The sequence below is a fragment of the Rhinatrema bivittatum genome, chromosome 3, assembly GCF_901001135.1.
Source record: "Rhinatrema bivittatum chromosome 3, aRhiBiv1.1, whole genome shotgun sequence".
Taxonomy (NCBI): domain Eukaryota; kingdom Metazoa; phylum Chordata; class Amphibia; order Gymnophiona; family Rhinatrematidae; genus Rhinatrema; species Rhinatrema bivittatum.
This window is the reverse complement of record NC_042617.1, coordinates 589,857,787-589,875,819: the sequence shown is the minus strand read 5'-3', so window position 1 is coordinate 589,875,819 and position 18,033 is coordinate 589,857,787. Positions and strand designations below refer to the sequence as shown.

At 50.0% G+C, this 18,033-nt stretch overlaps 1 protein-coding gene across 2 annotated transcripts in view; it reads right to left on the bottom strand.

The window, feature by feature from the left end:
* Positions 1-18,033, bottom strand: part of TIAM2 (T cell lymphoma invasion and metastasis 2) — a 486,712-nt gene that overhangs the window by 16,421 nt on the left and 452,258 nt on the right. For both annotated transcript variants that reach the window (XM_029596699.1, XM_029596700.1), the window contains 2 exons: positions 3,430-3,548; positions 1,660-1,768 (listed from right to left, as the gene is read on the bottom strand). In XM_029596699.1, coding sequence (XP_029452559.1) covers positions 1,660-1,768; positions 3,430-3,548 — 228 coding nt within the window. The remainder of the gene's footprint in view (positions 1-1,659; positions 1,769-3,429; positions 3,549-18,033) is intronic.

Here is an 18,033-nt window from a genome sequence, read left to right as displayed (position 1 = left end):
AAGAGGGTTTGTGCATAACAAGCAGAGCTGAAAGTAGCCAAAATGAGGTACAGTTAACGATTTTAAGGGGTCTCAAAGAGGTTCTGGCAGGTCTGCCGAAGGATTTCTTCAATATTTGTATTTATTTACATTTATAGATTAGAGATCTTCGGAGATGAGAGTGGAACCAAAACTGGCAGATATTGCCCCTTTTCATTAAAGATGTTAACAGAAAGGAAGTTGGAAATCATAGGCTGGTTAGTCTTACTGAGGTGGCGGGAAAACACAGAGACCACTGAGGAAAGGAGAGTGAAGTACCCACAGCAAACTGCAGGACCCAAGGTAGTAAAGTTACCAGAGGGATGGAATGTCCAACAAATCTGATCAATTTCTTTGATGGGGTAGCCAGAGAATTAGATCAAGGATGTACACTGAATGCTGTTTACTTGGATTTCAGGGAAGCAGCTTAGGGTGAGTCCTAAGGTGGTGAACTGGATTACAAACTGCTTTAGTGATAAACAGATCAGCCGTCAATGAAAATCATCCTGAAAAATGAAGGGTGGCTAGTGGAGTACCTCGTAAATCTGTCCTGGGGCAGGGTTAAAAAGGGGGGAAAAAGGACAATGGCAAAACAACCCTGAGGGAACAGACAGAATTAGAAGTGATCTAGGAAAGCTTGCAATGTGTGAAAACAAATGCCGACATCCAAGGCAGCAGTCCACGATAAGGGTGAGATACTGGGGTTCAATCACCAGGAGACAGACCTCGGCGTGATCGCATCTGATGATTTCAAGGTAGCAAAAGTATGCGATAAGGTGGTGGCCAGAACCAGAGGGCTGCTAGAGTGCATAGGGAAAGCCATAACTAGCAGAAAAGTAACAAAGGAGGGGGAGACGGTGCCTCTGTACAGGGCATTCATGGATTCTCATCTAGATTATCGTGCCCAATTCTGAAGGCTGCACCTCTGACCAGATATGGACAGGCTGGAGGCAGCCCATAGAGAGGAGAGAAGAGGAGAGCGGGGATATGACAAAAACTCTCAAATGCATCAAAAGGTATAAATCCAGCAAAGAACGATCTACAGCAAGAGGTGCTAGGAGGAGATGGCCCTGGGTCTACACCACTACAACAAACGATTTCTTCACGGAAAAGATGATGGGTGCATGAAATGCTCTCCAAGTGGGTGTGAAAGAGACAAAAATAGTAAGAGAATTCCAGAAAGCAGTGGATGAGCAGAAGATCCATGAGGGAAAAGTCAGAGATGAACTGGGAACTATGGAACTGAACCGACCAGATGAGCCTAACTGTCATCTGCCAACATATCTTAAGGAATTCCTTGCATTTCATGCTCTGTGACAACAAGAGAACATCACCTTTGTGCACAGTGATGGTTAGTAGAGAAATGAAAATAGGATTCCAGAGGATGCTCCTGCCTCATGACCATAACGTTCTTGAGATATGTCACTGGCAAAGGTCTAGCAGTGGAGGAATGATGGCCAACGTAAGGGGTTAGGAGCCAAATTTTCCCTCTCTCCAATACATCAGCCCACTTCATCTCAATCCTTCAGCATACCATGGTCAAACAATACATTTTCAGGAACCTCTTTCTGGGATCTCCACCATTTGCTTGTTGCAGGAGTCACATGCCGAGCAATCTTTACATTTTGAAATGAAACCTACCAAAAACTGTAAGCTCCAGGTCTTTTCTTACTTTCCCTAGGGACGGGAAAGAATTCAACCAGGATACTGTAGAGTACATCATAAGTTCTCCCATGGAAAGCTCTGTAACCTGTACCACACAGGAAGGAATGGAAATACAAGTAATATCCCTTTTATGCTTTACTAAAGGATCATTTTAAACTTAATGCACTCGGCCATATAGTAAGAAAGAAAAAGGACAATACTGCTGCTAAAGATTGTGCTCACTTTTGTGAAATTCTCTTATTAGATTAAACTGCTACTACAGCAGAGCACTATTTATTCAGAACCTCATTATCCATGATCTGTCTGAACAATCCTTAGATTATTTGAAATCTGGGTAGCTCCATGTGTTCTGATATCTGGAAAAACTTCTAATATCCAAAAATTAGTTGACTTCATAGAATCTATTATCCAGAAAAATTCCCTGTATCTGGAATTTTTAATTTAAGGCTCATTATACAGTAAAATCCATTATCCAAAATGGCTCTGATCCTGACCATTCTAGGTAAACTGTGTTCTACTGCCCCACAATACATAAACCTCTATTCAGCATGCGGTGATGTGACAGCAGCTTAAAAGTAAGGACTTGCAGCCAAAAATGGCTGCCTGGACTATAAAACAAAAAAATAGAACTGTCATTAAAAAAAAAAGAGTTTTAAATGATTTTCTGAGGTGTAGCTTCCCAGGAAAAAAATGTCAAAAACCTGCCTTTTCTGTTCCTTTGCTTAATAGAGACAATGGTGGAAAGACACTGCATTTATCACAATTCAGGAAAAAAAAAAAGCAGAGTCTAGAAAATAGAAAATTTGGTACATCTGACTCACAAATGCCCAAGGCTGCAAGAGGCACAGAGTTAAACTGAATGAAGACAGGGGCCAGGCATGCGAGAAGTTAGGAAACAGTGTTTATTACTCTCTCCGGGGGGGGACTGATCAATACTTCCTGTTAACTTCTGGAGTACCTGCTCTTATCCTTTTAGTTTGCGGCTTACAAAACAACACTGTTAATGTGAGCAATGTTCCCTCACCTCCTCCATCATTGTTTTAGGGGAGTGCTATACAAGACATAAAGATTGCCAGACCACACAAGTCAAAGTGCTCTCCCCAGGCCACCACTGCCCCTGCATTGCCCGACATTCCTTTAAGTGGATAAACTGGAAATGTGGCTCTGTCTACTTGAAATTAAAGAGAGGATGCAAACCATATCAGGAGCTTTCTGTAAAAAGTCCTACATTTATAAAATGTACAGCTTAAATGGGACTTAAACATCTGATGCAACATTCAAAGAATGCAGTCAGAGGGTTATCGTCGTTAGTATGTGAGCGTCCAAGATTACCTGGATCCTTTCCTTCTCTCTCTGACATGCATTTCAATTATTTTTATGGCATCGCGTCACCTCTCTCTAGGATGATTCATACAGCTCCTAGAATCACTGGGTATTACTCGTTAAGCAAAGCGAGTAGTTTTGCTAACCTTTTACATTCTTCAGTACTGAAATGTAAAAATGTGTGAAATGTTGGCTATACATCCGTTATATTATTCCTGGGACTATCAATAAGTCAAGGAACCCATAATTTTATCATTTTTAAGGAATTTCTTTAGGCTTTGAAAACGTGGGCAGACCTTTTCAGGTGAGAAAGGCTAACGTTTTGCAGAAACCACCAAAAGTTATGGACAAAACTAAGAAATAGTAAAAGAAAAAAAGATGAAAAGGAAAGATCATCTTTGGAGATCTTATAGACCTGTTTACCTCTTTCTCCGTTCCACTCTGCTCAGCAACTAGTTGGTCAAACACCGTGCCATATTCTTCATAGATCTTCTGCATCTCGTTGATGTGACTCGCCACCTTTTCCATAGCCTTCTGAGCCTCTGGGGGGTTTAAAACAAATCAGTTACTAAAAGTTCCCTCCCTGTTTACACTTTTCAGCACTGGGACAAGAGGGTTACTGACCTGGTGTCTAGCAGCAGTGCAAAGCCCACAGGCTTGTTGGTGTTCACATGTTTAGGAAGCATTTACTTAGATTAAGAGATAAACGGCTGCAATAAGAGAGTCTTGGAGGAGGGAGTCAGTCTCACCCTCCGCTTCTCTGTAAACAGCTCCAATATGCAAGACATCTTAAAATAGTTTTGGCTTCTAATACTCCAGCTGGGAAGATGCACCCTCAGTTTTGTTTGGATGTAAAATTTGCTTACTACTGCAGAATTTTAATATTTTCACATTAAAAATTTAGGAACAATTAAGTAAAAAGAAAATCATGGACATGTGTTCCAACTGTGATGGCTTCTGCTGCAGAAACAAACTGTGCAATCTGAGGGACTTATCTTATCACAGACACACACACACACTAAGCAGCAGAACCCACCCTGAGCACACTGTGCAATCTGAGGGACTTATCTTATCACAGACACACACACACACTAAGCAGCAGAACCCACCCTGAGCACACTGTGCAATCTGAGGGACTTATCTTATCACAGACACACACACACACTAAGCAGCAGAACCCACCCTGAGAACACTGTGCAATCTGAGGGACTTTTCTTATCACAGACACACACACAGCACTAAGCAGCAGAACCCACCCTGAGCACACTGTGCAATCTGAGGGACTTATCTTATCACAAACACACACACACACTAAGCAGCAGAACCCACCCTGAGCACACTGTGCAATCTGAGGGACTTATCTTATCACAGACACACACACACACTAAGCAGCAGAACCCACCCTGAGCACACTGTGCAATCTGAGGGACTTATCTTATCACACACACACACACACACTAAGCAGCAGAACCCACCCTGAGCACACTGTGCAATCTGAGGGACTTATCTTATCACAGACACACACACACACTAAGCAGCAGAACCCACCCTGAGCACACTGTGCAATCTGAGGGACTTATCTTATCACAGACACACACACACACTAAGCAGCAGAACCCACCCTGAGCACACTGTGCAATCTGAGGGACTTATCTTATCACAGACACACACACACACTAAGCAGCAGAACCCACCCTGAGCACACTGTGCAATCTGAGGGACTTATCTTATCACAGACACACACACACACTAAGCAGCAGAACCCACCCTGAGCACACTGTGCAATCTGAGGGACTTATCTTATCACAGACACACACACACACTAAGCAGCAGAACCCACCCTGAGCACACTGTGCAACCTGAGGGACTTATCTTATCACAGACACACACACACACTAAGCAGCAGAACCCACCCTGAGCACACTGTGCAATCTGAGGGACTTATCTTATCACAGACACACACACACACTAAGCAGCAGAACCCACCCTGAGCACACTGTGCAATCTGAGGGACTTATCTTATCACAGACACACACACACACTAAGCAGCAGAACCCACCCTGAGCACACTGTGCAATCTGAGGGACTTATCTTATCACAGACACACACACACACTAAGCAGCAGCACCCACCCTGAGCACACTGTGCAATCTGAGGGACTTATCTTATCACAGACACACACACACACTAAGCAGCAGAACCCACCCTGAGCACACTGTGCAATCTGAGGGACTTATCTTATCACAGACACACACACACACTAAGCAGCAGAACCCACCCTGTGCACAGTGTGCAATCTGAGGGACTTATCTTATCACAGACACACACACGCACTAAGCAGCAGAACCCACCCTGAGCACACTGTGCAATCTGAGGGACTTATCTTATCACAGACACACACACACCACTAAGCAGCAGAACCCACCCTGAGCACACTGTGCAATCTGAGGGACTTATCTTATCACAGACACACACACGCACTAAGCAGCAGAACCCACCCTGAGCACACTGTGCAATCTGAGGGACTTATCTTATCACAGACACACACACACACTAAGCAGCAGAACCCACCCTGAGCACACTGTGCAATCTGAGGGACTTATCTTATCACAGACACACCACACACACTAAGCAGCAGAACCCACCCTGAGCACACTGTGCAATCTGAGGGACTTATCTTATCACAGACACACACACACACTAAGCAGCAGAACCCACCCTGAGCACACTGTGCAATCTGAGGGACTTATCTTATCACAGACACACACACACACTAAGCAGCAGAACCCACCCTGAGCACACTGTGCAATCTGAGGGACTTATCTTATCACAGACACACACACACACTAAGCAGCAGAACCCACCCTGAGCACACTGTGCAATCTGAGGGACTTATCTTATCACAGACACACACACACCACTAAGCAGCAGAACCCACCCTGAGCACACTGTGCAATCTGAGGGACTTATCTTATCACAGACACACACACACACTAAGCAGCAGAACCCACCCTGAGCACACTGTGCAATCTGAGGGACTTATCTTATCACAGACACCACACACACACTAAGCAGCAGAACCCACCCTGAGCACACTGTGCAATCTGAGGGACTTATCTTATCACAGACACACACACACACTAAGCAGCAGAACCCACCCTGAGCACACTGTGCAATCTGAGGGACTTATCTTATCACAGACACACACACACACTAAGCAGCAGAACCCACCCTGAGCACACTGTGCAATCTGAGGGACTTATCTTATCACAGACACACACACACACTAAGCAGCAGAACCCACCCTGAGCACACTGTGCAATCTGAGGGACTTATCACAGACACACACACACACTAAGCAGCAGAACCCACCCTGAGCACACTGTGCAATCTGAGGGACTTATCTTATCACAGACACACACACACACTAAGCAGCAGAACCCACCCTGAGCACACTGTGCAATCTGAGGGACTTATCTTATCACAGACACACACACACCACTAAGCAGCAGAACCCACCCTGAGCACACTGTGCAATCTGAGGGACTTATCTTATCACAGACACACACACACACTAAGCAGCAGAACCCACCCTGAGCACACTGTGCAATCTGAGGGACTTATCTTATCACAGACACACACACACACTAAGCAGCAGAACCCACCCTGAGCACACTGTGCAATCTGAGGGACTTATCTTATCACAGACACACACACGCACTAAGCAGCAGAACCCACCCTGAGCACACTGTGCAATCTGAGGGACTTATCTTATCACAGACACACACACACACTAAGCAGCAGAACCCACCCTGAGCACACTGTGCAATCTGAGGGACTTATCTTATCACAGACACACACACACACTAAGCAGCAGAACCCACCCTGAGCACACTGTGCAATCTGAGGGACTTATCTTATCACAGACACACACACAGCACTAAGCAGCAGAACCCACCCTGAGCACACTGTGCAATCTGAGGGACTTATCTTATCACAGACACACACACACACTAAGCAGCAGAACCCACCCTGAGCACACTGTGCAATCTGAGGGACTTATCTTATCACAGACACACACACACACTAAGCAGCAGAACCCACCCTGAGCACACTGTGCAATCTGAGGGACTTATCTTATCACAGACACACACACGCACTAAGCAGCAGAACCCACCCTGAGCACACTGTGCAATCTGAGGGACTTATCTTATCACAGACACACACACACACTAAGCAGCAGAACCCACCCTGAGCACACTGTGCAATCTGAGGGACTTATCTTATCACAGACACACACACAGCACTAAGCAGCAGAACCCACCCTGAGCACACTGTGCAATCTGAGGGACTTATCTTATCACACACACACACACACACTAAGCAGCAGAACCCACCCTGAGCACACTGTGCAATCTGAGGGACTTATCTTATCACAGACACACACACACACTAAGCAGCAGAACCCACCCTGAGCACACTGTGCAATCTGAGGGACTTATCTTATCACAGACACACACACACACTAAGCAGCAGAACCCACCCTGAGCACACTGTGCAATCTGAGGGACTTATCTTATCACAGACACACACACACACTAAGCAGCAGAACCCACCCTGAGCACACTGTGCAATCTGAGGGACTTATCTTATCACACACACACACACACACTAAGCAGCAGAACCCACCCTGAGCACACTGTGCAATCTGAGGGACTTATCTTATCACAGACACACACACACACTAAGCAGCAGAACCCACCCTGAGCACACTGTGCAATCTGAGGGACTTATCTTATCACAGACACACACACACACTAAGCAGCAGAACCCACCCTGAGCACACTGTGCAATCTGAGGGACTTATCTTATCACAGACACACACACACACTAAGCAGCAGAACCCACCCTGAGCACACTGTGCAATCTGAGGGACTTATCTTATCACAGACACACACACAGCACTAAGCAGCAGAACCCACCCTGAGCACACTGTGCAATCTGAGGGACTTATCTTATCACAGACACACACACGCACTAAGCAGCAGAACCCACCCTGAGCACACTGTGCAATCTGAGGGACTTATCTTATCACAGACACACACACACGCACTAAGCAGCAGAACCCACCCTGAGCACACTGTGCAATCTGAGGGACTTATCTTATCACAGACACACACACGCACTAAGCAGCAGAACCCACCCTGAGCACACTGTGCAATCTGAGGGACTTATCTTATCACAGACACACACACACACTAAGCAGCAGAACCCACCCTGAGCACACTGTGCAATCTGAGGGACTTATCACAGACACACACACACACTAAGCAGCAGAACCCACCCTGAGCACACTGTGCAATCTGAGGGACTTATCTTATCACAGACACACACACACACTAAGCAGCAGAACCCACCCTGAGCACACTGTGCAATCTGAGGGACTTATCTTATCACAGACACACACACACACTAAGCAGCAGAACCCACCCTGAGCACACTGTGCAATCTGAGGGACTTATCTTATCACAGACACACACACACACTAAGCAGCAGAACCCACCCTGAGCACACTGTGCAATCTGAGGGACTTATCTTATCACAGACACACACACACACTAAGCAGCAGAACCCACCCTGAGCACACTGTGCAATCTGAGGGACTTATCTTATCACAGACACACACACACACTAAGCAGCAGAACCCACCCTGAGCACACTGTGCAATCTGAGGGACTTATCTTATCACAGACACACACACACACTAAGCAGCAGAACCCACCCTGAGCACACTGTGCAATCTGAGGGACTCATCTCATCACAGACACACACACACACTAAGCAGCAGAACCCACCCTGAGCACACTGTGCAATCTGAGGGACTTATCTTATCACAGACACACACACACACTAAGCAGCAGAACCCACCCTGAGCACACTGTGCAATCTGAGGGACTTATCTTATCACAGACACACACACACACTAAGCAGCAGAACCCACCCTGAGCACACTGTGCAATCTGAGGGACTTATCTTATCACAGACACACACACACACTAAGCAGCAGAACCCACCCTGAGCACACTGTGCAATCTGAGGGACTTATCTTATCACAGACACACACACACACTAAGCAGCAGAAACCCACCCTGAGCACACTGTGCAATCTGAGGGACTTATCTTATCACAGACACACACACACACTAAGCAGCAGAACCCACCCTGAGCACACTGTGCAATCTGAGGGACTTATCTTATCACAGACACACACACACACTAAGCAGCAGAACCCACCCTGAGCACACTGTGCAATCTGAGGGACTTATCTTATCACAGACACACACACACACTAAGCAGCAGAACCCACCCTGAGCACACTGTGCAATCTGAGGGACTTATCTTATCACAGACACACACACACACTAAGCAGCAGAACCCACCCTGAGCACACTGTGCAATCTGAGGGACTTATCTTATCACAGACACACACACGCACTAAGCAGCAGAACCCACCCTGAGCACACTGTGCAATCTGAGGGACTTATCTTATCACAGACACACACACACACTAAGCAGCAGAACCCACCCTGAGCACACTGTGCAATCTGAGGGACTTATCTTATCACAGACACACACACACACTAAGCAGCAGAACCCACCCTGAGCACACTGTGCAATCTGAGGGACTTATCTTATCACAGACACACACACACACTAAGCAGCAGAACCCACCCTGAGCACACTGTGCAATCTGAGGGACTTATCTTATCACAGACACACACACACACTAAGCAGCAGAACCCACCCTGAGCACACTGTGCAATCTGAGGGACTTATCTTATCACAGACACACACACACACTAAGCAGCAGAACCCACCCTGAGCACACTGTGCAATCTGAGGGACTTATCTTATCACAGACACACACACACACTAAGCAGCAGCACCCACCCTGAGCACACTGTGCAATCTGAGGGACTTATCTTATCACAGACACACACACACACTAAGCAGCAGAACCCACCCTGAGCACACTGTGCAATCTGAGGGACTTATCTTATCACAGACACACACACACACTAAGCAGCAGAACCCACCCTGAGCACACTGTGCAATCTGAGGGACTTATCTTATCACAGACACACACACACACTAAGCAGCAGAACCCACCCTGAGCACACTGTGCAATCTGAGGGACTTATCTTATCACAGACACACACACACACTAAGCAGCAGAACCCACCCTGAGCACACTGTGCAATCTGAGGGACTTATCTTATCACAGACACACACACACACTAAGCAGCAGAACCCACCCTGAGCACACTGTGCAATCTGAGGGACTTATCTTATCACAGACACACACACACACTAAGCAGCAGAACCCACCCTGAGCACACTGTGCAATCTGAGGGACTTATCTTATCACAGACACACACACACACTAAGCAGCAGAACCCACCCTGAGCACACTGTGCAATCTGAGGGACTTATCTTATCACAGACACACACACGCACTAAGCAGCAGAACCCACCCTGAGCACACTGTGCAATCTGAGGGACTTATCTTATCACAGACACACACACGCACTAAGCAGCAGAACCCACCCTGAGCACACTGTGCAATCTGAGGGACTTATCTTATCACAGACACACACACACACTAAGCAGCAGAACCCACCCTGAGCACACTGTGCAATCTGAGGGACTTATCTTATCACAGACACACACACACACTAAGCAGCAGAACCCACCCTGAGCACACTGTGCAATCTGAGGGACTTATCTTATCACACACACACACACACACTAAGCAGCAGAACCCACCCTGAGCACACTGTGCAATCTGAGGGACTTATCTTATCACACACACACACACACACTAAGCAGCAGAACCCACCCTGAGCACACTGTGCAATCTGAGGGACTTATCTTATCACAGACACACACACACACTAAGCAGCAGAACCCACCCTGAGCACACTGTGCAATCTGAGGGACTTATCTTATCACAGACACACACACACACTAAGCAGCAGAACCCACCCTGAGCACACTGTGCAATCTGAGGGACTTATCTTATCACAGACACACACACACACACTAAGCAGCAGAACCCACCCTGAGCACACTGTGCAATCTGAGGGACTTATCTTATCACAGACACACACACACACTAAGCAGCAGAACCCACCCTGAGCACACTGTGCAATCTGAGGGACTTATCTTATCACAGACACACACACACACTAAGCAGCAGAACCCACCCTGAGCACACTGTGCAATCTGAGGGACTTATCTTATCACAGACACACACACGCACTAAGCAGCAGAACCCACCCTGAGCACACTGTGCAATCTGAGGGACTTATCTTATCACAGACACACACACACACTAAGCAGCAGAACCCACCCTGAGCACACTGTGCAATCTGAGGGACTTATCTTATCACAGACACACACACACGCACTTAAGCAGCAGAACCCACCCTGAGCACACTGTGCAATCTGAGGGACTTATCTTATCACAGACACACACACAGCACTAAGCAGCAGAACCCACCCTGAGCACACTGTGCAATCTGAGGGACTTATCTTATCACAGACACACACACACACTAAGCAGCAGAACCCACCCTGAGCACACTGTGCAATCTGAGGGACTTATCTTATCACAGACACACACACACACTAAGCAGCAGAACCCACCCTGAGCACACTGTGCAATCTGAGGGACTTATCTTATCACAGACACACACACACACTAAGCAGCAGAACCCACCCTGAGCACACTGTGCAATCTGAGGGACTTATCTTATCACAGACACACACACACACTAAGCAGCAGAACCCACCCTGAGCACACTGTGCAATCTGAGGGACTTATCTTATCACAGACACACACACACACTAAGCAGCAGAACCCACCCTGAGCACACTGTGCAATCTGAGGGACTTATCTTATCACAGACACACACACACACTAAGCAGCAGAACCCACCCTGAGCACACTGTGCAATCTGAGGGACTTATCTTATCACAGACACACACACACACTAAGCAGCAGAACCCACCCTGAGCACACGAAGGTGCAAATCCCACCCCCCACTCCCTCCTGGTTCTGGTCCTGCAGGACCACGCACAGGTCTGGTTTTCAGGGGGTCCACAGGCTAATTTAAAAAGCTTGGTTGCCTTGGAAACCAGTCCCGCTTGTGATTCTTCAGGGCTAGAACTGGGAACCCTCTGAAGTGAGGGAAATGATTCACGCATTAAAATGCCTGAAAGGAAGTACATGTAAGACGGAACACTAAGATATAGATAGATAGATAGATTGATGGATAGATATTTATATCATTTTAACAGGAGGTTTTTGTTAATACTGGATAAACACTGAGGAGCCCACATGGCCTGCGTTTCAGTGGATTAAATAACCTTGTGTCTTGTGTTTTCTCATCTGGGATTATAGCTTCTGCAGCCTTTTGGCTAAAATCAAACAAGATTTGAACCATGAAGAGTCCCTTTTTGGCCTTTTGATAGACACTGAAACCCTGTACAATATTTTAGGGGTGGGATGGAGAGCGGGAGAGGGTTAATGCCTTGCCAAACAGCTCTATTTGGTATTAAAGTTTGACACAACTGGAACATCCAATCCAAGGTGTGTGCTGAATCCTTCCCAGGGTTTGGATTTGCCTGAGGTGGATGTACCCCGCAGCTCGGTGCTCCACGAAGCAGCCATTCCACTTCAGGGGAGGGGTTAAGCACTTTTTCATGCCACAGGAGAACCACCGAGGAATACCCTGGGCCCAAGTCCCACTACACCAGCACAGGAGAACCACCGAGGAATACCCTGGGCCCAGTCCCACTACACCAGCACAGGAGAACCACCGAGGAATACCCTGAGCCCAGTCCCACTACAGCACCACAGGAGAACCACCGAGGAATACCCTGAGCCCAGTCCCACTACAGCACCACAGGAGAACCACCGAGGAATACCCTGAGCCCAGTCCCACTACCACCACCACAGGAGAACCACCGAGGAATACCCTGAGCCCAGTCCCACCTCACCACCGCAGGAAAACCACAGAGGAATACCCTGAACCCAGTCCCACTACACCACCACAGGAGAACCACCGAGGAATACCCTGAGCCCAGTCCCACTACCACCACCACAGGAGAACCACCGAGGAATACCCTGAGCCCAGTCCCACTACCACCACCACCACAGGAGAACTACAGACGAATACCCTGAGCCCAGTCCCACTACACCACCACAGGAAAACCACCGAGGAATACCCTGAACCCAGTCCCACTACACCACCACAGGAGAACCAACTAGGAATACCCTGAGCCCAGTCCCACTACACCACCACAGGAGAACCCACCGAGGAATATCCTGAGCCCAGTCCCACTACACCACCACAGGAGAACCCACCGAGGAATACCCTGAGCCCAGTCCCACTACACCACCACAGGAGAACCCAGTGAGGAATACCCTGAGCCCAGTCCCACTAAACCACCACAGGAGAACCACTGAGGAATGCCCCGAGCCCAGTCCCACTACACCACCACAGTAGAAGCACTGAGGAATGCCCCGAGTCCAGTCCCACTACACCACCACAGGAGAACCACCAAGGAATACCCCGAGCCCAGTCCCACTACCACCACCACCACAGGAGAACCACTGAGGAATACCCCGAGCCCAGTCCCACTACACCGCCACAGGAAAACCACTGAGGAATACCCCGAGCCCAGTCCCACTACACCACCACAGGAGAACCACTGAGGAATACCCCGAGCCCAGTCCCACTACACCACCACAGGAGAACCACTGAGGAATGCCCTGAGCCCAGTTCCACTACACCACCACAGGAGAACCACTGAGGAATGCCCTGAGCCCAGTCCCACTACACCACCACAGGAGAACCACTGAGGAATACCCCGAGCCCAGTCTCACTACACCACCACAGGAGAACCACTGAAGAATACCCCGAGTCCAGTCCCACTACACCACCACAGGAGAACCACTGAGGAATACCCCGAGCCCAGTCTCACTACACCACCACAGGAGAACCACTGAGGAATACCCCGAGCCCAGTCCCACTTCCACCACCACCAGCACCTCAGGAGAACCACTAAGGAATATCCCGAGCCCAGTCCCACTACACCACCACAGGAGAACCACTGAGGAATACCCCGAGCCCAGTCCCACTACACCACCACAGGAGAACCACTGAGGAATACCCCAAGCCCAGTCCCACTGCACCACCACAGGAGAACCACTGAGGAATGCCCCGAGGCCAGTCCCACTGCACCAATACAGGAGAGAACCACTGAGGAATACCCCGAGCCCAGACCCAATACACCACCACAGGAGAACCACCGAGGAATGCCCTGAGCCCAGTCCCACTACACCACCACAGGAGAACCACCGAGGAAAGCCCTGAGCCGAGTCCCACTACACCACCACAGGAGAACCACTGAGGAATACCCTGAGCCCAGTCCCACTACCACCACCACCACAGGAGAACCATTGAGGAATACCCTGAGCCCAGTCCCACTACCACCACCACCACAGGAGAACCACTGAGGAATACCCCGAGCTCAGTCCCACTACACCACCACAGGAGAACCACTGAGGAATGCCCGAGCCCAGTCCCACTACACCACCACAGGAGAACCACTGAGGAATATCCCGAGCCCAGTCCCACTATCACCACCACCACCACAGGAGAACCACTGAGGAATATCCCGAGCCCAGTCCCACTATCACCACCACCACCACAGGAGAACCACTGAGGAATACCCTGAGCCCAGTCCCACTTCCACCACCACAGGAGAACCACTGAGGAATACCCTGAGCCCAGTCCCACTATCACCACCACCACCACCACAGGAGAACCATTGAGGAATACCCCGAGCCCAGTCCCACCACCACAGGAGAACCACTGAGGAATACCAAGAGCCCAGTCCCACTACACCACCACAGGAGAACCCACTGAGGAATACCCTGAGCCCAGTCCCACTACACCACCACAGAAGAACCCACTGAGGAATACCCTGAGCCCAGTCCCACTACCACCACCACCACAGGAGAACCACTGAGGAATACCCCGAGCCCAGTCCCACTACACCACCACAGGAGAACCACTGAGGAATACCCCGAGCCCAGTCCCACTACACCACCACAGGAGAACCACTGAGGAATGCCCTGAGCCCAGTCCCACTACACCACCACAGGAGAACCACTGAGGAATGCCCTTAGCCCAGTCCCACTACACCACCACAGGAGAACCACTGAGGAATACCCCGAGCCCAGTCTCACTACACCAACACAGGAGAACCACTGAAGAATACCCCGAGAGTCCAGTCCCACTACACCACCACAGGAGAACCACTGAGGAATACCCCGAGCCCAGTCCCACTACACCACCACAGGAGAACCACTGAGGAATACCCCGAGCCCAGTCCCACTACACCACCACAGGAGAACCACTGAGGAATACCCCAAGCCCAGTCCCACTGCACCACCACAGGAGAACCACTGAGGAATGCCCCGAGGCCAGTCCCACTACACCACCACAGGAGAGAACCACTGAGGAATACCCCGAGCCCAGACCCAATACACCACCACAGGAGAACCACCGAGGAATGCCCTGAGCCCAGTCCCACTACACCACCACAGGAGAGCCACCGAGGAAAGCCCTGAGCCGAGTCTCACTACACCACCACAGGAGAACCACTGAGGAATACCCTGAGCCCAGTCCCACTACCACCACCACCACAGGAGAACCATTGAGGAATACCCCGAGCTCAGTCCCACTACACCACCACAGGAGAACCACTGAGGAATGCCCGAGCCCAGTCCCACTACACCACCACAGGAGAACCACTGAGGAATATCCCGAGCCCAGTCCCACTATCACCACCACCACCACCACAGGAGAACCACTGAGGAATACCCTGAGCCCAGTCCCACTTCCACCACCACAGGAGAATCATTGAGGAATACCCTGAGCCCAGTCCCACTACACCACCACAGGAGAACCACTGAGGAATACCCTGAGCCCAGTCCCACTATCACCACCACCACCACCACAGGAGAACCACTGAGGAATACCCCGAGCCCAGTCCCACTACACCTCCACAGGAGAACCCACTGAGGAATACCCTGAGCCCAGTCCCACTACACCACCACAGAAGAACCCACTGAGGAATACCCTGAGCCCAGTCCCACTACACCACCACAGAAGAACCCACTGAGGAATACCCTGAGCCCAGTCCCACTACACCACCACAGAAGAACCCACTGAGGAATACCCTGAGCCCAGTCCCACTACACCACCACAGAAGAACCCACTGAGGAATACCCTGAGCCCAGTCCCACTACACCACCACAGAAGAACCCACTGAGGAATACCCTGAGCCCAGTCCCACTACACCACCACAGGAGAACCCACTGAGGAATACCCTGAGCCCAGTCCCACTACACCACCACAGAAGAACCCACTGAGGAATACCCTGAGCCCAGTCCCACTACACCACCACAGAAGAACCCACTGAGGAATACCCTGAGCCCAGTCCCACTACACCACCACAGAAGAACCCACTGAGGAATACCCTGAGCCCAGTCCCACTACACCACCACAGAAGAACCCACTGAGGAATACTCCGAGCCCAGTCCCACTACATCACCACAGGAAAACCACCGAGGAATAGCCCGAGCCCAGTCCCACTACACCACCACAGGAGAACCACCGAGGAATAGCCCGAGCCCAGTCTCACTACACCACCACAGGAGAAGCACTGAGGAATACCCTGAGGCCAGTCCCACTACACCACCACAGGAGAACCACCGAGGAATACCCTGAGCCCAGTCCCACTACACCACCACAGGAGAACCCACCGAGGAATACCCTGAGCCCAGTCCCACTACACCACCACAGAAGAACCCACTGAGGAATACCCTGAGCCCAGTCCCACTACACCACCACAGAAGAACCCACTGAGGAATACCCTGAGCCCAGTCCCACTACACCACCACAGAAGAACCCACTGAGGAATACCCTGAGCCCAGTCCCACTACACCACCACAGAAGAACCCACTGAGGAATACCCTGAGCCCCAGTCCCACTACACCACCACAGAAGAACCCACTGAGGAATACCCTGAGCCCAGTCCCACTACACCACCACAGAAGAACCCACTGAGGAATACTCCGAGCCCAGTCCCACTACATCACCACAGGAAAACCACCGAGGAATAGCCCGAGCCCAGTCCCACTACACCACCACAGGAGAACCACCGAGGAATAGCCCGAGCCCAGTCTCACTACACCACCACAGGAGAAGCACTGAGGAATACCCTGAGCCCAGTCCCACTACACCACCACAGGAGAACCACCGAGGAATACCCTGAGCCCAGTCCCACTACACCACCACAGGAGAACCCACCGAGGAATACCCTGAGCCCAGTCCCACTACACCACCACAGAAGAACCCACTGAGGAATACCCTGAGCCCAGTCCCACTACACCACCACAGAAGAACCCACTGAGGAATACCCTGAGCCCAGTCCCACTACACCACCACAGGAGAACCCACTGAGGAATACCCTGAGCCCAGTCCCACTACACCACCACAGAAGAACCCACTGAGGAATACCCTGAGCCCAGTCCCACTACACCACCACAGAAGAACCCACTGAGGAATACCCTGAGCCCAGTCCCACTACACCACCACAGAAGAACCCACTGAGGAATACCCTGAGCCCAGTCCCACTACACCACCACAGAAGAACCCACTGAGGAATACCCCGAGCCCAGTCCCACTACTCCACCACAGGAGAACCACTGAGGAATATCCCGAGCCCAGTCCCACTACACCACCACAGAAGAACCCACTGAGGAATACTCCGAGCCCAGTCCCACTACATCACCACAGGAAAACCACCGAGGAATAGCCCGAGCCCAGTCCCACTACACCACCACAGGAGAACCACCGAGGAATAGCCCGAGCCCAGTCTCACTAC